Source organism: Trichoderma breve, chromosome 1 (assembly GCF_028502605.1).
Source record: "Trichoderma breve strain T069 chromosome 1, whole genome shotgun sequence".
In the NCBI taxonomy this organism is placed as follows: domain Eukaryota; kingdom Fungi; phylum Ascomycota; class Sordariomycetes; order Hypocreales; family Hypocreaceae; genus Trichoderma; species Trichoderma breve.
Window position 1 is genome coordinate 6,262,426 of NC_079232.1, and position 18,966 is coordinate 6,281,391.

General features: G+C 53.2%; 6 protein-coding genes across 6 annotated transcripts; 3 read left to right on the forward strand and 3 right to left on the reverse strand.

Moving 5' to 3' along the window:
• Nucleotides 1-361: 361 nt before the first annotated feature.
• T069G_01822 (uncharacterized protein) lies at nucleotides 362-8,846 on the reverse strand (the record flags this gene model as incomplete). Its single annotated transcript, XM_056169032.1, has 5 exons — nucleotides 362-4,863; nucleotides 4,921-5,347; nucleotides 5,875-6,714; nucleotides 6,808-8,734; nucleotides 8,800-8,846. The coding sequence occupies 5 exons, from the start codon at nucleotides 8,844-8,846 to the stop codon at nucleotides 362-364; spliced, it is 7,743 nt and encodes a 2,580-aa protein (XP_056034348.1).
• A 1,255-nt stretch (nucleotides 8,847-10,101) lies between these two features.
• T069G_01823 (SNARE domain-containing protein) lies at nucleotides 10,102-11,199 on the forward strand (the record flags this gene model as incomplete). The annotated part of the gene is made up of 3 exons (XM_056169033.1): nucleotides 10,102-10,339; nucleotides 10,406-11,108; nucleotides 11,175-11,199. The coding sequence occupies 3 exons, from the start codon at nucleotides 10,102-10,104 to the stop codon at nucleotides 11,197-11,199; spliced, it is 966 nt and encodes a 321-aa protein (XP_056034349.1).
• Nucleotides 11,200-12,043: 844 nt separating this feature from the next.
• On the forward strand, nucleotides 12,044-13,331 carry T069G_01824 (aldo/keto reductase family domain-containing protein; the record flags this gene model as incomplete). The annotated part of the gene is made up of 6 exons (XM_056169034.1): nucleotides 12,044-12,101; nucleotides 12,203-12,468; nucleotides 12,527-12,554; nucleotides 12,628-12,761; nucleotides 12,826-13,072; nucleotides 13,135-13,331. The coding sequence occupies 6 exons, from the start codon at nucleotides 12,044-12,046 to the stop codon at nucleotides 13,329-13,331; spliced, it is 930 nt and encodes a 309-aa protein (XP_056034350.1).
• Nucleotides 13,332-13,494: 163 nt separating this feature from the next.
• On the reverse strand, nucleotides 13,495-14,896 carry T069G_01825 (alcohol dehydrogenase groES-like domain-containing protein; the record flags this gene model as incomplete). The annotated part of the gene is made up of 4 exons (XM_056169035.1): nucleotides 13,495-13,794; nucleotides 13,853-14,261; nucleotides 14,375-14,745; nucleotides 14,840-14,896. 4 exons carry the CDS (start codon nucleotides 14,894-14,896, stop codon nucleotides 13,495-13,497), a joined length of 1,137 nt encoding a protein of 378 aa, XP_056034351.1.
• Nucleotides 14,897-15,556: 660 nt separating this feature from the next.
• Nucleotides 15,557-16,589, forward strand: T069G_01826 (enoyl-(Acyl carrier protein) reductase domain-containing protein; the record flags this gene model as incomplete). The annotated part of the gene is made up of 3 exons (XM_056169036.1): nucleotides 15,557-15,676; nucleotides 15,818-16,030; nucleotides 16,143-16,589. 3 exons carry the CDS (start codon nucleotides 15,557-15,559, stop codon nucleotides 16,587-16,589), a joined length of 780 nt encoding a protein of 259 aa, XP_056034352.1.
• A 546-nt stretch (nucleotides 16,590-17,135) lies between these two features.
• On the reverse strand, nucleotides 17,136-17,777 carry T069G_01827 (acetyltransferase (GNAT) family domain-containing protein; the record flags this gene model as incomplete). Its single annotated transcript, XM_056169037.1, has 2 exons — nucleotides 17,136-17,376; nucleotides 17,467-17,777. The coding sequence occupies 2 exons, from the start codon at nucleotides 17,775-17,777 to the stop codon at nucleotides 17,136-17,138; spliced, it is 552 nt and encodes a 183-aa protein (XP_056034353.1).
• Nucleotides 17,778-18,966: the final 1,189 nt, after the last annotated feature.

Sequence of the window (18,966 nt, forward strand, 5' to 3'; positions counted from 1 at the left end):
CCCTGCTTGCTCACTAAACGAAAAAGAAAAGAGAGAAGTTGAAGGAAAATGGAACAAATTGAAGATTTGAAAAATGGTCAAGTATATCATATATTATTACCGCATTCTGCTATACACATCTTTTCTCATGTGTTTTATCTACATGATTGCAAATCAACAGTCTTGCTATGGCGCCAATATTCCTCGAGCAACTGCTCTCATCAATATGTTCGAACAAATGAAAGTGAATGGGGTATCTGAAACGACGCGCGTGCTCCGCTGAGAATTACAGAGCTGGATCAAGACGAACAAACGAAAAGCGGGGAAACGCTCTTCCACATCGCATCTTATATACCCGTATAAACAAATGCAATCTTCTTTATCAATCTTCCTTCCAGTCTGCAAATTCCGGTTCGCCAAAAGGATTCCACTCTTGTCCAGGATAGCTCGTTGCGCTCATCTTGGGTTCGTAATCCTCTGGCTCGTAAAAGATCTTTTCTTCCTGTGATGCTAGCCTGATGGCTCGCTTCCGTGCTTCTTCCGTGTCTTCTAGCTCTGCCATCGCACCAGCATTTGCTGGTACGACGACGGCCTTGCCCGCTGCCATTGCAGAGCTTTCTGCCTGCTCATTTGATGCTGATTGAGATGCGGCAGGTGGGTTACCAGTATCTCCTGCCACTGCTGGTACAACCTTGGGTGTAGCAGAATAAAGGTCGTCCTCCACTAGTTGCTGGGCCTTCTCTACATCTATGCCAAGGTTCGACGCCCGGCTTGAATCAGTTGTTCCATCTGGCTTTGGGCTAGGATTCAAGTCAGGCTTCTGATCAGCCCCAACCGAGACAGCGGGACTTCGTGAAGCAGAGCGAGGACGGTCCATGACAGATAGATTTCCCTTTTCAGACGGCTGAGGGCTGCCGGGATGTGACATTCCCAGATTGCTGCCCATGTCACTGGCAGACCGCGGTGGCTCAGCTCTGCTATTCTGGCTACCTTGGGAACTGTGTCTGTTGTGCCGGCTCGATTGTGTATTGAATGACTCAGGACTCTGGGGGTTGAGATAATCGGATCGTGAGTCAGATGGAGCTCTCATATGACCCAGCCCCCCGTTCTGGGGACCTTGAATCATCCGAGGGCTTCCTTGGAATTGAGTTGGTTGAGGCTGCAGAGACAAGGGCTGGGGATGACCACCCTGCCATTGTCGTTGCATCTGTGGATGAGGGTGAGGGTGTTGCTGTAGCTGCTGCTGCTGGGGAGGCAGGGGGCCAAATTGGCGTCGAACATTCGGTTGATATGGTGATGGTACCATCATGCCCTCGCCGTGGACCGCCGAGTACCCTCTGGGAATAGGGACGCTTTCATAACGCGGCTCTGATGACCGTGTTTGGTCTCGAGGGGGAGCATTCTGTTGCGGGGGCCCAGGAGGCATAGTCTTTGCTCTCGGCATATTAGGCGGTTGCATAGATGGCTGCAAGTGTTGAGTGTTAGCAGGCATGCCATTAGGCCGTGGGCCCTGCAGCTGTCCGGGTTGCGGCTGTCCAGGTTGCAGCTGATATCCCTGGGGATGAGGCTGTGGGATCGGGTTGGGAAGCTGCCTGGAGTTGGGAGACGGCTGAACGTTGGCCTGGTTTTGGCTAAGCTCCGGCTGTTTCGATGTACGTCTCAGAGCGCCTAGTAACTTGTTGCCTTTAATCTTGTCTCCAACAGCAGTCTTATTCTGGCCCTGGTTCATGTTTTGTTGTTGCGGTGGCTGCTGCTGTTGCTGCTGTTGCTGTTGCTGTGGCTGAGACCTTTGCGAAATCTGCTCGCTCACTCGGTTCTTGAGTCCTTTCCATCGCGATCCCTGGCTATCTTTCTGCTGCGCTGCAGCATCTGTAGACGCGCGCCCGAATGGCCCAGGGAGCCCGGTGAATAGGCTTTGAGATCCGGATTGGACTTGGTACACCGGGGTTGATGCCTCTGAAGCAATGGATGCATTAGAGGCGCTCACTGATGGTGCATATTGAGGCCGTAGCTGTTGCACCGGTTGTTGCTGCATGGGCCGCTGCTGCTGGACAGGATGCTGCTGGACAGGGTACTGCGGCTGTCCAGGACGCTGTTGTTGTACAGGATATTGCTGTACGAACTGCTGCTGTCCGGGTTGTTGCTGCTGCACGAATTGCTGCTGTCCGGGTTGTTGCTGCTGTACGAATTGCTGTTGTACGGGTTGTTGCTGTACAAGCTGTTGCTGTACAAGCTGTTGCTGTACTGGTTGCTGCTGCACGGGTTGCTGCACGGGTTGCTGCTGTACTGCTGGTTGCTGTACGAGTTGTTGCTGTACTGGTTGGTTACCGGCAGGGAGCGGTGATGATGGAGTGGATAGTTGCCTCTGCCCTGCCGTGTCGAGGGGCCGCGGCTGCGATTCAGGTCTAGTTTGAGACCGAGGAGTAGCTGGCAGATCGGTGCTCTGCGGCTCTGGCAGCTTTACTGTCGCCAAAACCGGCGAGTGCAGTTGTTGATGCTGGGACACTGGTGTTGCGGCTTTGCTCGACACTTGAGATTTCGTAACTTGAGGTGACGGTTCCGGTGATATTGCTACGCTCTCTTCAGTCTGGTGTACAGAACCTCCTTCTTGCTGAATAGACTTGGCATCTGATTTCTCACGGAGCGAAGAAATGGATGGGAAAGAGTGGACTGACGGCGGCACATCATGGTGAATGGCCGAATGGCCGGCATTGTCAGCATCCGCAGCCGGTGGAAGAGACCCCTCAGGGGGAGGAGTAATCAAAACTCCCTCAACCATCTCGCTATGCTCAGAGGTATTGCTGTGTGATCGAACGGGGCCTTGCTCCTCCGTCTTGGTGGTGGAGACAATGGATATATCCGGTGATACCGTTTGAGACCTCAGAACCTCCTCTTCGCTTACATTATCCTCCCCAATTTGAAGAGCTGCCAGCTTTTCTTGAAATATGAATTCTTGAAGCCTTGGGGTCTTTTCGTCCATTGCCGAGTCTAACTGGGACTCGGTTGGGGTTTCCAAACTCTCGTTGCCGGAAGGTTTTTGGTCCTCTGTAGCAGTAGTATTCACGTTCTGCACCGGCACCAGAGTCTTGGTCGCAAGGGGTGGCAAATGGCTCTGAAGATTCTGTCGCTCTGAATCCTGGCTAATGCCCTGTGGCGGCTGGTTGAACTGAGGAGAAGTCAATCCTGCTGAGGCAACTGTCCTCCCTTGGCTTCCAACTGTAGTGGGTAGCGGAGAAGTCTGTTGAGCTTGAGGGTTCATAGGGCCAACAGAAAAAGCATTGAAGTTGCCGAATTGTGTCTGCATAGGCTGTTCTATGCTTCGTTGTGGTTGTGGCTGATGCTCGTCTTGTTGGTAGTTCTGAAATGATTCCTCGAATCCTAAACTAGACATGGAAGCCAGAGGGTCGGATGTAAAATCCAAAGATGGGAGCTGCATGGGCGGTCGATCAGGTATCATGGCTCTTTGGTTCAAGGCCTGGTCGTTGTTCTGCTGCCGGGGCATTGCACCTAATGACGAACGATCCTGACGTGCGCGACCAAATAAGCCCGCAATGCCGGAAGCCTTGGCGATATCAGATATCCTTCTCTTATGCGGAACCCCATTGTCTCGGCCGTCACCACTGGGACCAGAGACCGACTCAAATGCGGAGTTTGAAGTTGATGAGCGAGAGAAATTGCCGGGGCCAATCTTGGACTGTCCACCACCACCAAAGAGGGAGCGTTTATGATCTTCGCGGGGGTCAGCAGGTGGCTCGGCCCCAGCAGATCGTGTATCCCGCTGGCGTGCCTGATTGCCTAGATCCTCTTCTTTCCGAGGCGGCTGGTCCGTTGAGGAAGGACGGCCAGAGAACCCAAAGAAACTGGCTCGCTTCTTTCTACGGTCCGAAGCATCCTCCGTTGTGACACTGACTTCAGATACCTCATCCCCTCGAAGCTGTATAGATGGTGGCTTAGATTCGGCAATAGAGCTCCGTCGTTCTCTCGAGGTTGCTCTCGCAATTCGTGTTCCAATTTCTTTAAAGATGCCCGAATTTCTCCTACGCCCACGCTCATCAGCGTCTGGTCCTCCCTGTTGCTGTCGCACAGGCGCTGCCCCCTCTCTTGGTGGGCGACCTTGCATCTGAGGCGGGTATCCTTGGCCTCGACCAAATTGCCGTGGGTCTTGTCCTGGTAGTGAAAACAGCTCTGGATAACGCCGAGCGGACGATGGGGGTACGTCGCTTCTGAATCGCCCGGGAGGGCCCTGAGTGGGAGGCATTGGAGCCGCAGGGATTTCTAATCCAAGCTCTTTATTGTACCCATAGTAGGCATCCTGTTGCGAAAAATCTGTGCCGGAGCGTTTTTTGGTTAGGTGAAGCGGCTCGGTTAGATGACTCTCTTCCAGTTTCCACGGACCTGCAGGAGGAAGTTTCTGAACTAGGCTATCAATCATGGGCGCGCCTTGAGCAAATTGAGGGTTCGGTCCACCAGGATATGGCTGCTGTGGCTGTTGCTGTTGCTGTTGGTGAGGATGATGGCCGGCATTGGAACTCTGTTGCTGGCCAAATCTAGGGTTCGCACCCATGGCCATAGGCACTCCATGGCCGGGCTGAGGAGGGAGAGCCTTTTCATTGCGTCCCCCTTGATTCATGCCCATCACAGCCTCTGGGGGATGTATCGGCGCGTCAATCCCGCTGACTGGAGAGAGGGGAGGAGCATCAATGTCAGCACCATCGTCACCGTCTTCGTCATCGAGGGAGAAACGCTCCGTAGCCCTCCGTGCCTTTGATTTTGTGCCAAATGTTGAGCCTCGCCTGATGGGTGGCAGACCGATAAAGGAGGAATTGCGCTTAGGCGTGTCCGAGTTGTCTAGGGGTTGGTTCTGTTGCTGTCGTGCTTGATCATCTGCTCCAGCCATTGCCCTAAACGACATGGACATTCTCTGAGCCTGACTCTGTTCACCCTGATGCTGAACCATGACCCAATCGTCCGGCGTCACCATTTCCGGATTCAAGTCAGAGCTCCTTTGGCCAGCGGGGAATATATGCTCCTCCGGCTCTGCTGACGGATAAGCCCCGTGGAGGAAGGAATTGAAGATTACTAAGTCTTCCGATGTGACGTGTACCTCGCCGGGCAGCCTCCCAGAGAACGGGTCGGGGGCTGGCATGTCATCTGAGACACTCCATGGAAAGGCGGATCCAGGGCCAGATGCGGCGTTCAAGGGGGAGACCGGGGACGGGTCGGGCAGCTGTGGCGGTGTCGTGGAGATGTCGCTGCTGGAATGTGGGGCAGGATCATCTTCACGAGGTCTTGGCTCGAGGCTAAATCGCCATGTCGAGCGTCGTTGTGCTTTGTTGGGCATCGGATGGTCCGGAGGGATCGTGTCGACCTAATAGAAGAAAGAAGAGAACATTAATATTCATTCATCACATCAGAATAATTTCAAAGGGGGGGATCGTCCATGGGCAGGGGGGGCGGAAAGGTGCATGAGTGTGCATGTCTGTGCATGTATGGGATCGTATGGGTATGGAGAGTCTGCAAAGGGGAAGGGCAAGGGCAAGTGAAGGTGTATGCGGGAAAATGGGTATGTGAAGGGATCAAGGGCAAATAACAGAGCGTCGAAAATAAGGGCAAAAGAAGAATGTTGCCGTGTAATTCCTATCTCGTATGCCACCGTCACATCATGATGCCCCATTTTTAGTCCCGTGTAAGAGGAAGGGCGGGTACAAAATATCCTCAATCTCAGAGCATCATTCATGATAGCCAATCGTATCAAGAAGAATAACCGCAACAAGTGAGAATGAGAAGAAGAGAAGATGAAGAAGAAAAAAGTATTATTCTGTCCAGGGAATGAAGAGGAAAGAGGGCCCACTCACTGCGAGTAGGGTCTGGAGAAAAAATCAATCAATGAAATACCTTGTCCCCGCTTCCGCGCAGTTTGCTTTTGCCCTTGCTCAACAGTCCCTTGCCCATCTTTCCAGCTGAATGCATGAACTCCTTGCTCTTTGTGCCAATCTGGTTGCCCGAATGCCCAAACGCACTGCCGGACATCTGAGATGGCATCGACAACCCACCCAATCTTGAGCGGCCACCACCGCTACCCCCACCTCCGCTTTGTGGCCCAGACGTGCTTGGCGAGCTGGCGTTGAGATACTGCTGGTAATAAGGCTGTTGGCTCGAGGGCTGAGATCCAACCGGCAAGGAGGCGTTGTTGCTTGACCGAGGGGTCATCTGGCCTCCCGGGGCAGAGATGGATGCCGAAAGCTCGGGATGCTCCGTCGTCAGATATAAAAGCCAGCTCTCCAAGCCGGAATCCCTTGCTGCCAAGGCCTCACGTGCTTCAGTGTATTTTGCTATCCTCTCCGTAGGCGTGGATAGAGCCATGATATCTCGGAAGTTCATGGCTTTGGCCTGTGCAAGTGGGTTCAGATTAGGGGCAGGGGTTTGTGGAGCGGGCACAGACGCTGCAGAAGTCGGTGAAGACACGGCCGGGTGAGAATCCGAAGCTGGAGGTGGAGATCCCGTCACCAAATTGACAGAGCCCTGGTCGGCGAACAACTTTTCGTCCGCAATGGACATGCGCGCCTGTTCACGGGCAGTGGTAGAAGGGTTGTCACTGATCACAGAAATAGACACTGGGGAGGGAGGCTCGGGGAGTGACGAATCATGCCCTGGGAGGCTGCCGGATGGATTGGATGTCTGAATCGCCAAGGCACCCAAGCCGGATCCCGCCGCCGTTGTTGGTGCCTGTGATAACTGGGATACAGGGCTATGGCTACGAGACTCGGTAGTACTGAAATTCGTCACGGATGGCTCAAATGGTTGACCGGATGGCCCAGTGAGATGGACCGCAGGAGCAGCAGAGTCATCAGTAGTTGGCTGAGCTTGTATGGGAGTCTGAGCCAGAGTGGTCGGAGTGCGCTGCTCCTCTTCAGCTTCCCAGGAAAATCTTCGTCTAAGAGACGGTTGTCGCTGTTGTTGATCTTGCTGTTGCTGCTCTTCCTGGGGTTGTTGCTGGGGTTGTTGAGGAGAGAACATCGAATCAAACGTTATCGTAGCTGGTGGTGATGGAGAAGTGGTATCGGGGGGCGATTTCAAACCAGACTGCGTTGAAGGAGCGGGAAGCGGCTCTGTAGCGGCCGGTGTGCTCTGAAGGTTCTCAGTCGACGGCACCGGCACATTTTCATGGCCAGGACCCGAGTCTTCTGCTGTGTCTGCCCAGTAACTATCATAGTCCATAAGAGTGTAACTGCTCTCCCTGACGCCGCTCCGGTCTTCTGGAGGATGCAGCTGAGGACCATCGCTGAGCTTGACATCAGCAGGGGTTGCACCCGAGGGGCTAAGAGTTCGCATAATCTCGTCACTAAGCACGTCGTTTTCTTTCAACGGACTATCCTTCATGGGAGACGAGTTGTCGGTGCCATAAGTCTGCACTCTTTGAAACGACTGAGGGGCCTCAAACTCTGGCAATGGCTCTCCTCTGTAAGGCTGAAGAGGCTCTGTAGGAGTGATTTTGGTGCCTTGGGGGTCAAAGGGGGCTGCAGCGAGCGGTTGGGGGCTAGGAGTTCGCAATGGTGGAATTACTGGAATGTTTCTGCCAGGAAACAGGTTGTTAGGCTGGGAGAGAGGCGCACCCCCTGGGGCTTCTGAATGATCTTCGTCCTCGGCCGGCACTACGGGAGGTTGCCAGCGAGATTCCGCCGTGGTAGCTGCCGGAATAGTAGCCGGCTCGCCTCTATCCGCTTGATCTTCACTGATAGGAGTTTGCTTCGAAAGGTTGTTGTTGCTCGATGAAGAGGCGAAGAGATCCGTCCCAAACGCGGACATGCGAGCAAGATCCGGCAACTTTGGACTAACAGACATTCGTCCACGGTCAATGCCAGCTTGAGACTCAAAGTCAGGACGGATTCCCTGGTTTTCTGGGTGATCACCGTGAGAAGAATCGTCGTCTCTTTCCCAAGTATCTCGTCTATCCTCGCTAGACAATGGTTTTGGAGCAGACACAGTGAATTGTTCAGCTCCAGAGCTGGGAGGAATACCAGGTGCCCCGGCTAATGTCTCACGGTCCACATCATCCTGGAGACGACTGTAATTGTCAGGCGAGTAGATGATGGGGGGAGGTTGTTCCGCGGGCGGCAGTGCTGGTGCCGGTGCGGAAATTTGGGGCGATACAGAGCGATCAACGACAGCTGGAGGCGTAGATGTGGGCTTCATAGCCTGATCAAAGCTGGGAGAGCGTGATACATCATAGCCGCCGGGAGCTGGTTGTTGTTGCTGAATTTGTGAAGGCAGTTGAGCAATGCCGGCTAGCGACAGGTTGCCGTCGCCTTCACGTCCTTGGAAAGCAGTCACGGGCTGGGGTGATACGACATGGCCGCTGGCAAACGACTCCGAGGCACTACGAGTCGAGACATCTGATACGACAGGCGAAGTAACTCCAATGCGCGGAGGCTGGTTGGCCGGTGGCACAGCGGGAGATTGCTGTTGCTGCTGGTGAGCTTGTGTTCGCAGAGACGGCAGCGCACTCAAGCTCGAGGCCGGGCTGGGAGTGTTGTGGCGAGAGTGTAGCAGGTCGGTGCCAGAGAATGTGCGCAGCGAGGGGTTGATTGGCGGAGGCGGAGGAGGCTCATGATCCGACTCTTCGTCGTACTCGTCAGCTCCCCAGTCGTCGCCGTCATAGCTCTGGACCTTAGCCTCGACCCATTTCCTCGTCTTCTTCCGGCTCACGTTGACCTGATAGGCCGTCGATTGTTGGCTTTGCTGACTTTGGGGGGTTCTATAAATCAAACTTCTGTCAGTGGACAATGCCGAGCAAGCGTGATGCGAGAGGGACAGCCATACAGAGACGTCTGAGCACGTTTCACTGGGTGACTGTACGAGTCCTCCATTGCGTCTTGGTCACTATGCGAAACCTTCTATTGTCTATCGCAAAGCATGCTTCCACAAAGAAAGCACAGGAGGCTGCGCGATGCTTTCGCCCTTTCCAGGCGGAATGCCGGCACGAAACGAACACCGTGAACAGGCAAACAATGGAACAAGGGAGACGGTCGTTGCTTTGATTTTTGCGATTGCGAAAATTATTACTTGAAGCGGAGAAGTCGTCGGCAAGGGCCGAGAAACAGCCCGAAGAGAAGACGCCGGCAATACAAATGATTGTTACAACGAAGACGGACAGGCGCTGCGATCAGAGATCGTCACAGTTGGTGAGGAGGAGGAGAGGAAGGAAGAAGCGCGGATCGTCGTGGCACTTTGAGGCCTATGCTCCTGCTTAGTACAAGGAGAGCAGGTGATAGCAGAGGTACTGCTGCCAAGTACACTGAAATGTTTCTTGCAATAGCAAGAGGCTGGCGCGTCACAGCGCTGTGGCTGGTGAGTGTACACGCTTAAACGAGTGGCATGAACGCGTATCGGGTACTCTATGAAACAAGGGCGGCTGCAGTTTCATGCAAGTAGAGGCTACAAGTGTTCCAGCATCGAGATCCCCCTCGCAAGTCGCTGTGGCTATGCTCTTCCCCCCAGCTTCCCGCGGCCCACCCACAAGGCCAATACGAATTGAACATTGACAAAGTATTTCTCCATACTGCCGGGCCCGGGGAGCTACTTTGAGCCGCCGTCCACTGATATTGCACGTGTGGCGCCTCGCAATCCGAAGCAACGCAACGTGGATTCATCAAATCTCCCTGGCGCAACTAGCAGCCGTCCGAAACCATCCAACTCTCTCAACCATCATTTGACGGCTTCGCTCCTTATACCTTTTTCGAGTTACGTCTTACTTTGCGCAGAGCCTCTTTTAATTAATTCATCCTTGCCGCCATCAGCTGCTTGGATCGCCCATTTCCGACCCGAACCGAACACCTGGTCCCGAGTCCAAGCTGTCCAGAGTCAAGGTCCGATTTTAATATTCTACCTACGGTGGACGACTAATCAGCAAGAACTGCAATCTTGCCGAGATTGCTGCATCATCTTTACCCCGGCTAGCCACCTGATCTCGATCCTAAGGCTTACCCTTACCCAAGGGGCCTTGAACGCCGAACGCACACGCGGAAACAGCCCTACCAATCTCGCCCCCCTCAGTTACATTCGCCAGACGCGCTGGTCGCTGTCCGGATCCAATAATCTCCAGAAACCGTCTACGAGGGCAAGATGGCTGTCGCATCTATTCAGGACCGAACCGCCGAGTTCAAGTCGGTCCTCGCCCAGGCCCAGCGTCGCCAGAGTGCGAACAAGGTGGGCTCACAGAGGAGATCGCTGCTCAACGACGCGCAAAAGTCTGCGGCAAATGGAGATGCTCGGGCGAGAAGATCAGACTTTGCCAGAAAGGCGGCAGAGATTGGAAGAGGCATCTCGGCCACCATGGGCAAGCTGGAGAAGTTGGCGCAACGTGAGTGGCCACATGTTGGGATGAATAGAAGCAGGACATTGAATTTCAAACTGACATGATACGCAGTCGCAAAGCGTCGTGCCCTCTTTGATGACCGGCCGGTGGAAATCAACGAGCTTACCTTCGTCATCAAGCAAGACTTGTCATCGCTGAACCAGCAGATCGGTGCCCTACAAACAATGTCGAAGCAGCAGCATCCCAAGGCCGACCAGGAGGGCGAGCACAACAAAAACGTGGTGTACTTGCTTCAGGGCAAGTTGACTGATGTCTCTGTGAATTTCAAGGACGTGTTGGAGGCTCGAACAAAGAACATCCAGGCGTCGAGGTCACGCACCGAGAACTTTATATCCTCGGTATCTCAGCATGCACAGCCATCACTACAGCAGTCTGCCTCGCCTCTGTACGGAACTCCAAACCGAGCATCGCCCGCGCCTGGCAACGACACTCTCTCCTTAAACCCAGGTCCCATGGGCGACCAGCAGATGTTGATGATGGAGGAGGCTACCACTACCAACTCGTATATTCAGCAGAGAGGAGAGGCCATCGAGGCCATCGAGCGAACAATCAACGAGTTGGGAGGAATCTTCAGCCAGCTGGCGACCATGGTTTCTGAGCAGAGCGAAATGATTGAGCGAATCGACGCCAACACAGAAGATGTTGTAGACAATGTGGAGGGGGCGCAGCGCGAACTGATGAAATACTGGTCGCGGGTATCGAGCAACCGATGGCTAATCGCCAAAATGTTTGGAGTTTTGATGATTTTCTTCTTGTAAGTGATGATACTTCATACGGCGTTTCGATGCGTTTCAAGAAACTAACTGGGACGTGCTTTTAGACTATGGGTTCTGGTCTCAGGGTAAGAGATGCAATTGGATTATAGACGACGCAGATGCAGCTGTACGGATACCACAGGACGGTTATGTTATTTTTTCCCCCGTCTTTTTCACCTTTTTTTCTTCAAAATGTATCATGTGTCTCGATGTATAAGGGTCTTCCATGTTTCCCCTGCTTGTCCTCTTTTGTCCTTATTTTTCTTTTCTTAACTCTTCAACGCATCGCAGACTCTGTTGTAGAATTACATAGAGGCACAGAGCAGCGGCATCAAGGAGTGTTTGATAATCAACGCGGCGTTGTTGGCATCGGGAATTGCTTTGTCTTTTATGCAAGCTTCAAGCTTCCCCACCTTTGCTGCGTTACCGACTCGAAACTATCTTGTAATAATAAGCACCCCCAACCTTTCATGTGATAATACCGCATACATACATGTGCATACAAGCGTGCTTTAAGAGCGTGCATGACGTTGGCGTTGATGGGCTCTGCGATCGATCCATTTCAAACAAGGCGACGGAGAAATGCACCGGTTTTCCGCTTGCCGCGCCCCTCGGCCGAAGGCAACCCGAAGCTGGTTGAAGACGGACTGATTTCTCCTTGGCTGGAATCTGGGCTGTGGCGCCCCCACGCAGTCAAGCCGGTCTTTGATTGAACCATTTCGACGCTTGGTCGCGGTGCCTTGGCGGATGCCCGCCGAAGACGACCTATTTGGGAAGCGAGATCGGGGTTTTGCTCGCGAAGTTGGGGACAGGGTCTTGATTCATAAATGGAGGGAGCACGTTTGCCCATCATGCGCAGATGCGGGATTCGGTTCTGTAAACAATCATACTCGCCCAAGCTTTGAAATTCCTGAAAAGAAGAAGAACTGTCAAAATGGTTACCACTACATTCAAGCTCAACAATGGCCTGGAGATGCCAGCTGTTGGTCTCGGTATGTCTCACCCACCCTCTGAGAGGGGCCAGAGTCAAATGGCGGGGGAGGGGCAGCTGTTTGATGGTGAACAAGGCTAATCGAGACTGCGACTTTTGCAGGAACATGGCAGTCCAAGGCCGGTGAGGTTCAGACGGCCGTTTCTTATGCGCTCCAGAACGGATACAAGCTCGTCGACGGCGCTTACTGCTATGCCAACGAGGACGAGGTTGGCGAGGGCCTCAAGGAGGCTTTCGCGGCAGGCGTGAAGCGCGAGGATGTGTTTGTTGTGACAAAGGTGTGGGCAACGTACAACACTCGAGTTGAGGAGGGTCTGGACAAGAGCTTGAAGAGCCTGGGGCTGGATTACGTCGACTTGCTGCTGGTGGTGAGTACAGGTATATATATGCATGATGGCTATTATGGGCGCTGACGGATCTGAATAGCACTGGCCCGTTCTTCTGAACCCCAATGGTAAGAGCACACGCACTTTGTCTTACTCCCAAAAAGACAGTCATATTCTAATTTCATTTCGCATCACATATAGGTAACCACGACAAGTTCCCTACCCTGCCCAACGGCAAGCGAGATGTCATCTTCGACTACAACCACGTCGATGGCTGGAAGCAAATGGAGGCTGTTCTCAAAACTGGCAAGACCAAGGCCATCGGTGTCAGCAACGTAGGTGTTCTCTCATCATTATGGAGATCATTTTAACAAGTGCTCGTCTAACACAACGGAACAGTACAGCAAGAAATACCTCGAGCAGCTCATCCCACACGCCACCGTTGTCCCCGCCGTCAACCAGATTGAGAATCACCCCAGCCTTCCCCAGCAGGAGATCGTCGACTTCTGTCGCGAGCACGGTATCCATGTCATGGCCTACAGCCCTCTAGGAAGCACAGGCAGCCCTCTGATGAGCGCCGAGCCAGTCATCAAGATTGCTGAGAAGAAGGGAGTTTCTCCAGGCACCGTCCTGCTGAGCTACCACGGTATGTCCCCTTTCAAATCCTTTACTTTATTTTAAGATGCAAGTACTTATTCTTCCATGCAGTGAGCCGTGGCAGCACAGTGCTGGCAAAGTCGGTTACGCCCACTCGCATCAAGGCCAACCTCGAGATTGTCGCCTTGGACGACGAGGATCTGAAGCTGTTGAATGCCTACTCGGACGATTTGGCCAGCAAGGGCGAGCTGAAGCGCTACGTCTACCCACCGTTCGGAATCGACTTTGGCTTCCCTGACAAGTCATAGAGTAAATAAAATTGGAGGAGTGGAAGAATGGTTACAATTGAGTTAAACTAGCATATATACAGCCCGTGTTATATCTTTACATTTATTCGCCTTTTTGAAATCTCTCGCCCGCCATAAAACTCGTAACATCGTTGATACTCTAACCATTTTTGCCAGATGCTAACTATGACATGTCAACCACAACCTTGATAACCAGCTTGCCCTCCCCATCCTTGATCTTGCCCGCCATTTCAAACGCATCCTTAACATGGTCAAGTCCCTTGAAACGATGCGTGACCAGTGTCTGAAGATCTGGCAGACCTGCTGGCTTGTTTGACAGCATCTCGATGGCCGCGGGATACGTGTTGGCGTATCTGAAGACACCGACGAGATCGACTTCCCGAAGGGCGGCCGCAGACATGGGTAGAGTGAGGATGGGAGTACCCATGCCGATAATCATGACCTTTCCACCAGGTTTCGTAGCCTACTAAATGTCAAAAATCAAAGTCAAAACAGCGGCCAATCGATCAAAGGGGACTTACGTAGATTGCGCTCTGCAAGCAAGTTTCCACACCCGTACACTCATACACGGCGCCAACCTCGCCGACCTCCTTGCCATTCACCTTGACGGCCTTGGCCTGCTCCGCGACCTGCTGCGCATACGCCAGCTTCTCTTCAATCGTCTGCGGCCTCGCCATGGGAACGACGAAGCCCGCGTCCGCAAAGCCGTTGTTGACGGCGAAATCGACGCGGTCCTTTTGGATGTCGGCGACGACGACGGCGGTGGCGCCATTGGCTTTGCTCACGGCTGCGGAGAGGAGGCCCACGGCTCCGGCGCCGAAGACGAGGACTGTGGATTCGGAAGTGAGGTTTGCGCGGCGGTGGGCGTGCATGGCGACGGAGAGAGGCTCGATGAGGGCTCCCAGATCAAGGGGGATGGTTTCGGGCAGCCTGTGCGCCTCTTGTCAGCTCATGTCGCCATATCCCATGTATATGTGCAGTCATGCTCAGAATAGGCAATCATATAGATATATATAGAAAAGAAAGAAGCTGTAGAAACATACTTGTGGACCCATCGCGCAGGGTGGTTGATTCTCTCCTGCAGCGTTCCCTGCATGTGAGGAAACGCCTTGGCCGAGCTTCTAAACTTCATGCCTCTGCAGATGTTGTATCTCCCGCTGTCGCAGTACTCGCAGCTTTCGCACGGCAGGCCAACCTCGAGGGCGACGCGGTCGCCCGGCTTGAGGTTCGAGACACCAGATCCCACGGCGACGACGGTGCCGCTGGACTCGTGGCCCAGCGTCAGCGGCTCGCGCACGAGGATGTCGCCATTGCGGAAGTGGCCAAAGTAGTGCAGGTCGGAGCCGCAGAGGCCAGTGGATTGGACCGCGATTTGGACCTCGTCCGCAGAGGGAGCTTGGAGACTGCGTTCTTCCTAGAATTCGAAGAAGTCAGCTTCTGCGTTGGGCTGTCAAGGTTTCCTCTCGCCTTTGATCTGGGGATGGAGGGTTCTGCATTGGGTGGCATACGAGGCGCAGATCCTTCTCGCCGTGTAAGACGGAAGCTTTAACTGTTTCGACAGACATGGTGGATGTTCAATCAATCTTGGAGAGGTGATGCTTGGGCTCTGGTCTGGAGCTGAAGAACCGAAGCTGTATCGATAGAGATAGAAGATGTAGGACGTAGAATCACGGAGCTTCCACTGTGATTGATGGAATAAACCACAGCCCCCCATTTAAACCCTCTACCCAGCTAGCTACATCATCCCGGCACCTCATGTGAAACTACATCAAAACCCATTAGATGCCCAATACCCAATGACATAACAAAAATCACACCAGGCCTCCGATATCGAAGGCAGTAAGCAAACAATTCTCCGTTCCCAGTAACACGATCCGGCCATTTCCCCAACCCGGTGACAAGCTAAACCCCACACCTTAAGCCGGTCCCCAATCGAAACAAGCAAATCGAAGCCGAAATAACTAAAAGAAAGAGAAACGTGGAGAGTGGCTTGGCTCCGTACCGGCAACAGTTGCCGGAATAGGTGCGTCGGTTATTGAAGAATCGCGGGGCAGCTTCGAAGTTGCCCCTCCATTTCGCAGCGTCATACGGTTTACCCTGTAATTTGTCAGTTGGGGGTCGGTTATTGCTTCCTTCTGTCGGCATCTGGTTTTCTTCATTTCAAACTACTGATTCCTCTTGTTTACCTCGCTGTCCTATTTTTCCGTCGAATTTCAATTTCAAAAATGGCTTCCATATTCTCTCTTGAGGGCTCGACTGCTCTCGTCACTGGTGCTACCAGAGGCATTGGCCAGGCTGTTGCTGTTGGGCTCGCCGAGGCCGGCGCAGACATTATCTTGATCCAGGTAAGGAATAAGGGCTGAATAGGTAGATCAATGGCTCGATTGATTTGCGAAGAGAAATTGAGACGGTCATGGGGATAGGGGAGAGCACAGAAAGAGGGGTAGTAGGAAGATAGAAAGCTTAAGCTAACAGAGCTGACACAGAGAGACACCACATCGACGGCGACAAAAGAGGCCATCGAAAAGACTGGCCGCAAGGCATGGGTATTCACGGCTGATCTTGCCGTGCAAGAGCAAGTCGCAAACATCGCCAAGGACGTCACGGCCGCTGGCCACAAGGTTGACATTCTGGTCAACTGTGCCGGCATCCAGAGGAGGCATCCTTGCGAGGAGTTTCCCGACAACGACTGGAACGATGTACGTGCTGCTGTCTACTGCGGATTGCCCTGTTGAGCAATTGCTAGGATTATACCCAGAGTATACAAAGCGAAAAAAGACGTTATGCTTACAACACGTTTGAATATTACAGGTTCTGCAAGTCAACCTAAATTCCGTCTTCACCCTCTGCCGCGACTTTGGCCGCGAGATGCTCTCCCTCCCCGTCTCCGCCGCGACCGGCCGCCGCGGCAGCATCATCAACTTCGCCTCGCTGCTGACCTTCCAGGGCGGCTTCACCGTGCCCGCCTATGCGGCGTCCAAGGGAGCCGTGGGCCAGGTCACAAAGTCGTTTGCCAACGAGTGGACGGCCAAGGGCATCACGGTCAACGCCATTGCGCCGGGGTACATCGAGACGGAGATGAACACGGCGCTTCTGAACAACCCGGAGAGACTGGCGAGCATCAGTGCGAGAATCCCGGCGGGTAGATGGGGGTCGCCCGAGGATTTCAAGGGGACGGTGGTGTATCTCGCGAGCAAGGCGAGTGCGTATGTGAGCGGGCATGTCTTAGTGGTGGATGGTGGGTGGATGGGACGGTAGAGGATCTTGTACGGAGTATGTTTAGATGATATTTAGGATTTATGATAGAGCATTGGTTTCCTTTTCAATAGTGGACGTACATCGTGTGGAATCATCCAGATCTCTAGTGTGGTAGGATGTTCCTAAAGCACATGTAATTGATGTGGAATGCAACATATGATCTCTGCCCTGTTGCCCAGGCAAAGCGACGATAACCAGTCGGCACATACCAACAGGAAGCATGACTAGTAATACATAGAATCACATCAATACGAGACATAGAGCTCCTCTTTCTTTGATAAAAAAAAAATTCTATTAATTGCCCAGCAAATTCATCCCACCATCTCTTGTCATGCTGGTTGACGTCTAATAATCATCTGGACCTTTCTAGATTTTGCCTGCGCCGTAGAAAAAAGAACAAAACCATCAGCAGCTATGCATAAAAAAAAAAGCCGCAAAGACTTTTTAACTCAGATATGACGCGTCGTAATTGTTTGAAAAAATGACTCTTTTTTTCGTGTGTGTTTCTCGTGTGTTTTGTGTGTTCATGGAGGGGAGGAAGGGGATTTAGTGTTTACTTTTGCCTCCCTCGTAGTAATGGGCCATTTGCAGGCCTGCTCGTCGGAATCCGCACTTGACGTAGAAGCCCTCGTTGGCGTCGCTGCAGTCGAGGATGCTCTTGTAGCAGCCAATCTTTTCGGCGACGAAATCGAGGGCCTGGATGAGTCGGAGGCCGAGCTTCTTGCCCTGCTGGTCCTTGGAGACGGCAATGTCCTCGATGTGGCCGACCTTGCCCAGGCTGTGGATGCTGGAGAGGAGAATGAAAGGTTAGCTACTGTGTAATTGAGGCCGAGGAGATCAGGGGTAGTATTGGTATTGAGGACAATGAGCAACTTACAACTTGTGCTCGACTATCAAGGCACCGGTGGCCACGACAGCGTTCTTCTCGCGGCTGGTGTCTTCAATGACAATAATGTAGTAATCCTCGCGAGCTACCATGTTGTCGTACTGCTTCTGGAATTTCTCCTCGCTGATGTCGCCGACCGTGGTCAGCACCCGGAGGCAGTCGAGGAAGCCCGAGTTGAAGTCGGTGCGGCGAAGGGCTCGCAATTGGTAGCCCTGGGGCAATGAGGCAGAGACATCTGGAGAGATGAGGGACTCGGAGAAGAGGCCATCCTGAGGGGTGGTGACGGTGATGGGAGGAATCATGGCGGGAGACATGTTTGAATATGAAGGGTCGATCGAGGCTTCAGAGGAGAAGAGGAGAAAAAGGAGAGTTGATTTAGAGGCGAAGCTTCGTCGATCGGCGAGAGTAGAGTTGGTGTAGCTTTGTGCTAGCGTCGGGACAAGGAGAGGCGGGCTACGTCGATTGAATTCAATCAATGGGTCAATCAATTAAATCGGAGGCGTCGTGTACTCGTAGATAAGCGGGAGATGGAACAAGGACGCGAAAAACGAATGAAGGGCGGAAGAAGCGACGGAAATGGCACGACGGAGAGACGCAGGGAGAAGAAGTTGGAGATAGAGAAAGTCGAGTTGGACGACGACGATGCGCTTGGAATTCAGACAATGTTAAATAAACCGCAGGCCAAAAGCGAAAAGCCAAAAGCAGTCCACTAGAAACTAGAAACTCCGTGCAGGGCGAGGCTGACACTGACGGACGCCGCATTCGGGGGGTGTGCGAATAAATCCAAATGACATACTCGTGCTGAGGATATTCTGCTGGCCCTGTGGCTGATGCATTCGATTGTATGAGGATCTTATGCACCCTTTTTTTGGGGGGGGGAGGTGGGGACGTTCAGGGTATGACCACATGGTGCTTGGTTTTAGCTGTGAGAAGTGGACGGTACATGTGCCTTCCAGGGGGTGTTGGTGCCCCTGAGCCGAGCTGAGGGCACTGTGCGACGGGGAGCTTGGGGGACTCGACAGTGCTGCGGCGGTGGGTTTTAGAGCGGGTTGGCCCCTGAAGATGTACCTACTGTACTGATAAGGGGGTGCACCTCTCTTTTTACATCAGTCTTTGGATGCCCTCTTGTATTGTCTTTTCCTCTTTGAAAACCTCTCACGTAGGTATGCATGAGCTGCCATAATACAAGTCTCATCATCATCATAAGCATCAATCTTATAGGATCCAAAAGGTAATCCGTACTACGGAGCATTATCGTGTATGGACACAGTGGGATTTCTCTCGCGCTGCTGCGCCTCCGCCTCAGCAGCAAGGTCCCGCAGCCACTAACAGCGGGCGATTGGGGCATGCTTCAGGGCATTGGCTGGGGCCTGGCCAGAGCTACACAAGATGGGTGGCGCCTCGTGTTTATTCTTGGAAACGCTGCCAAATGAATCTTGCATGGCGCGGGTCTTGGATTGTTTCGGGGCGTGCGAAGTGGCTACTCGTACC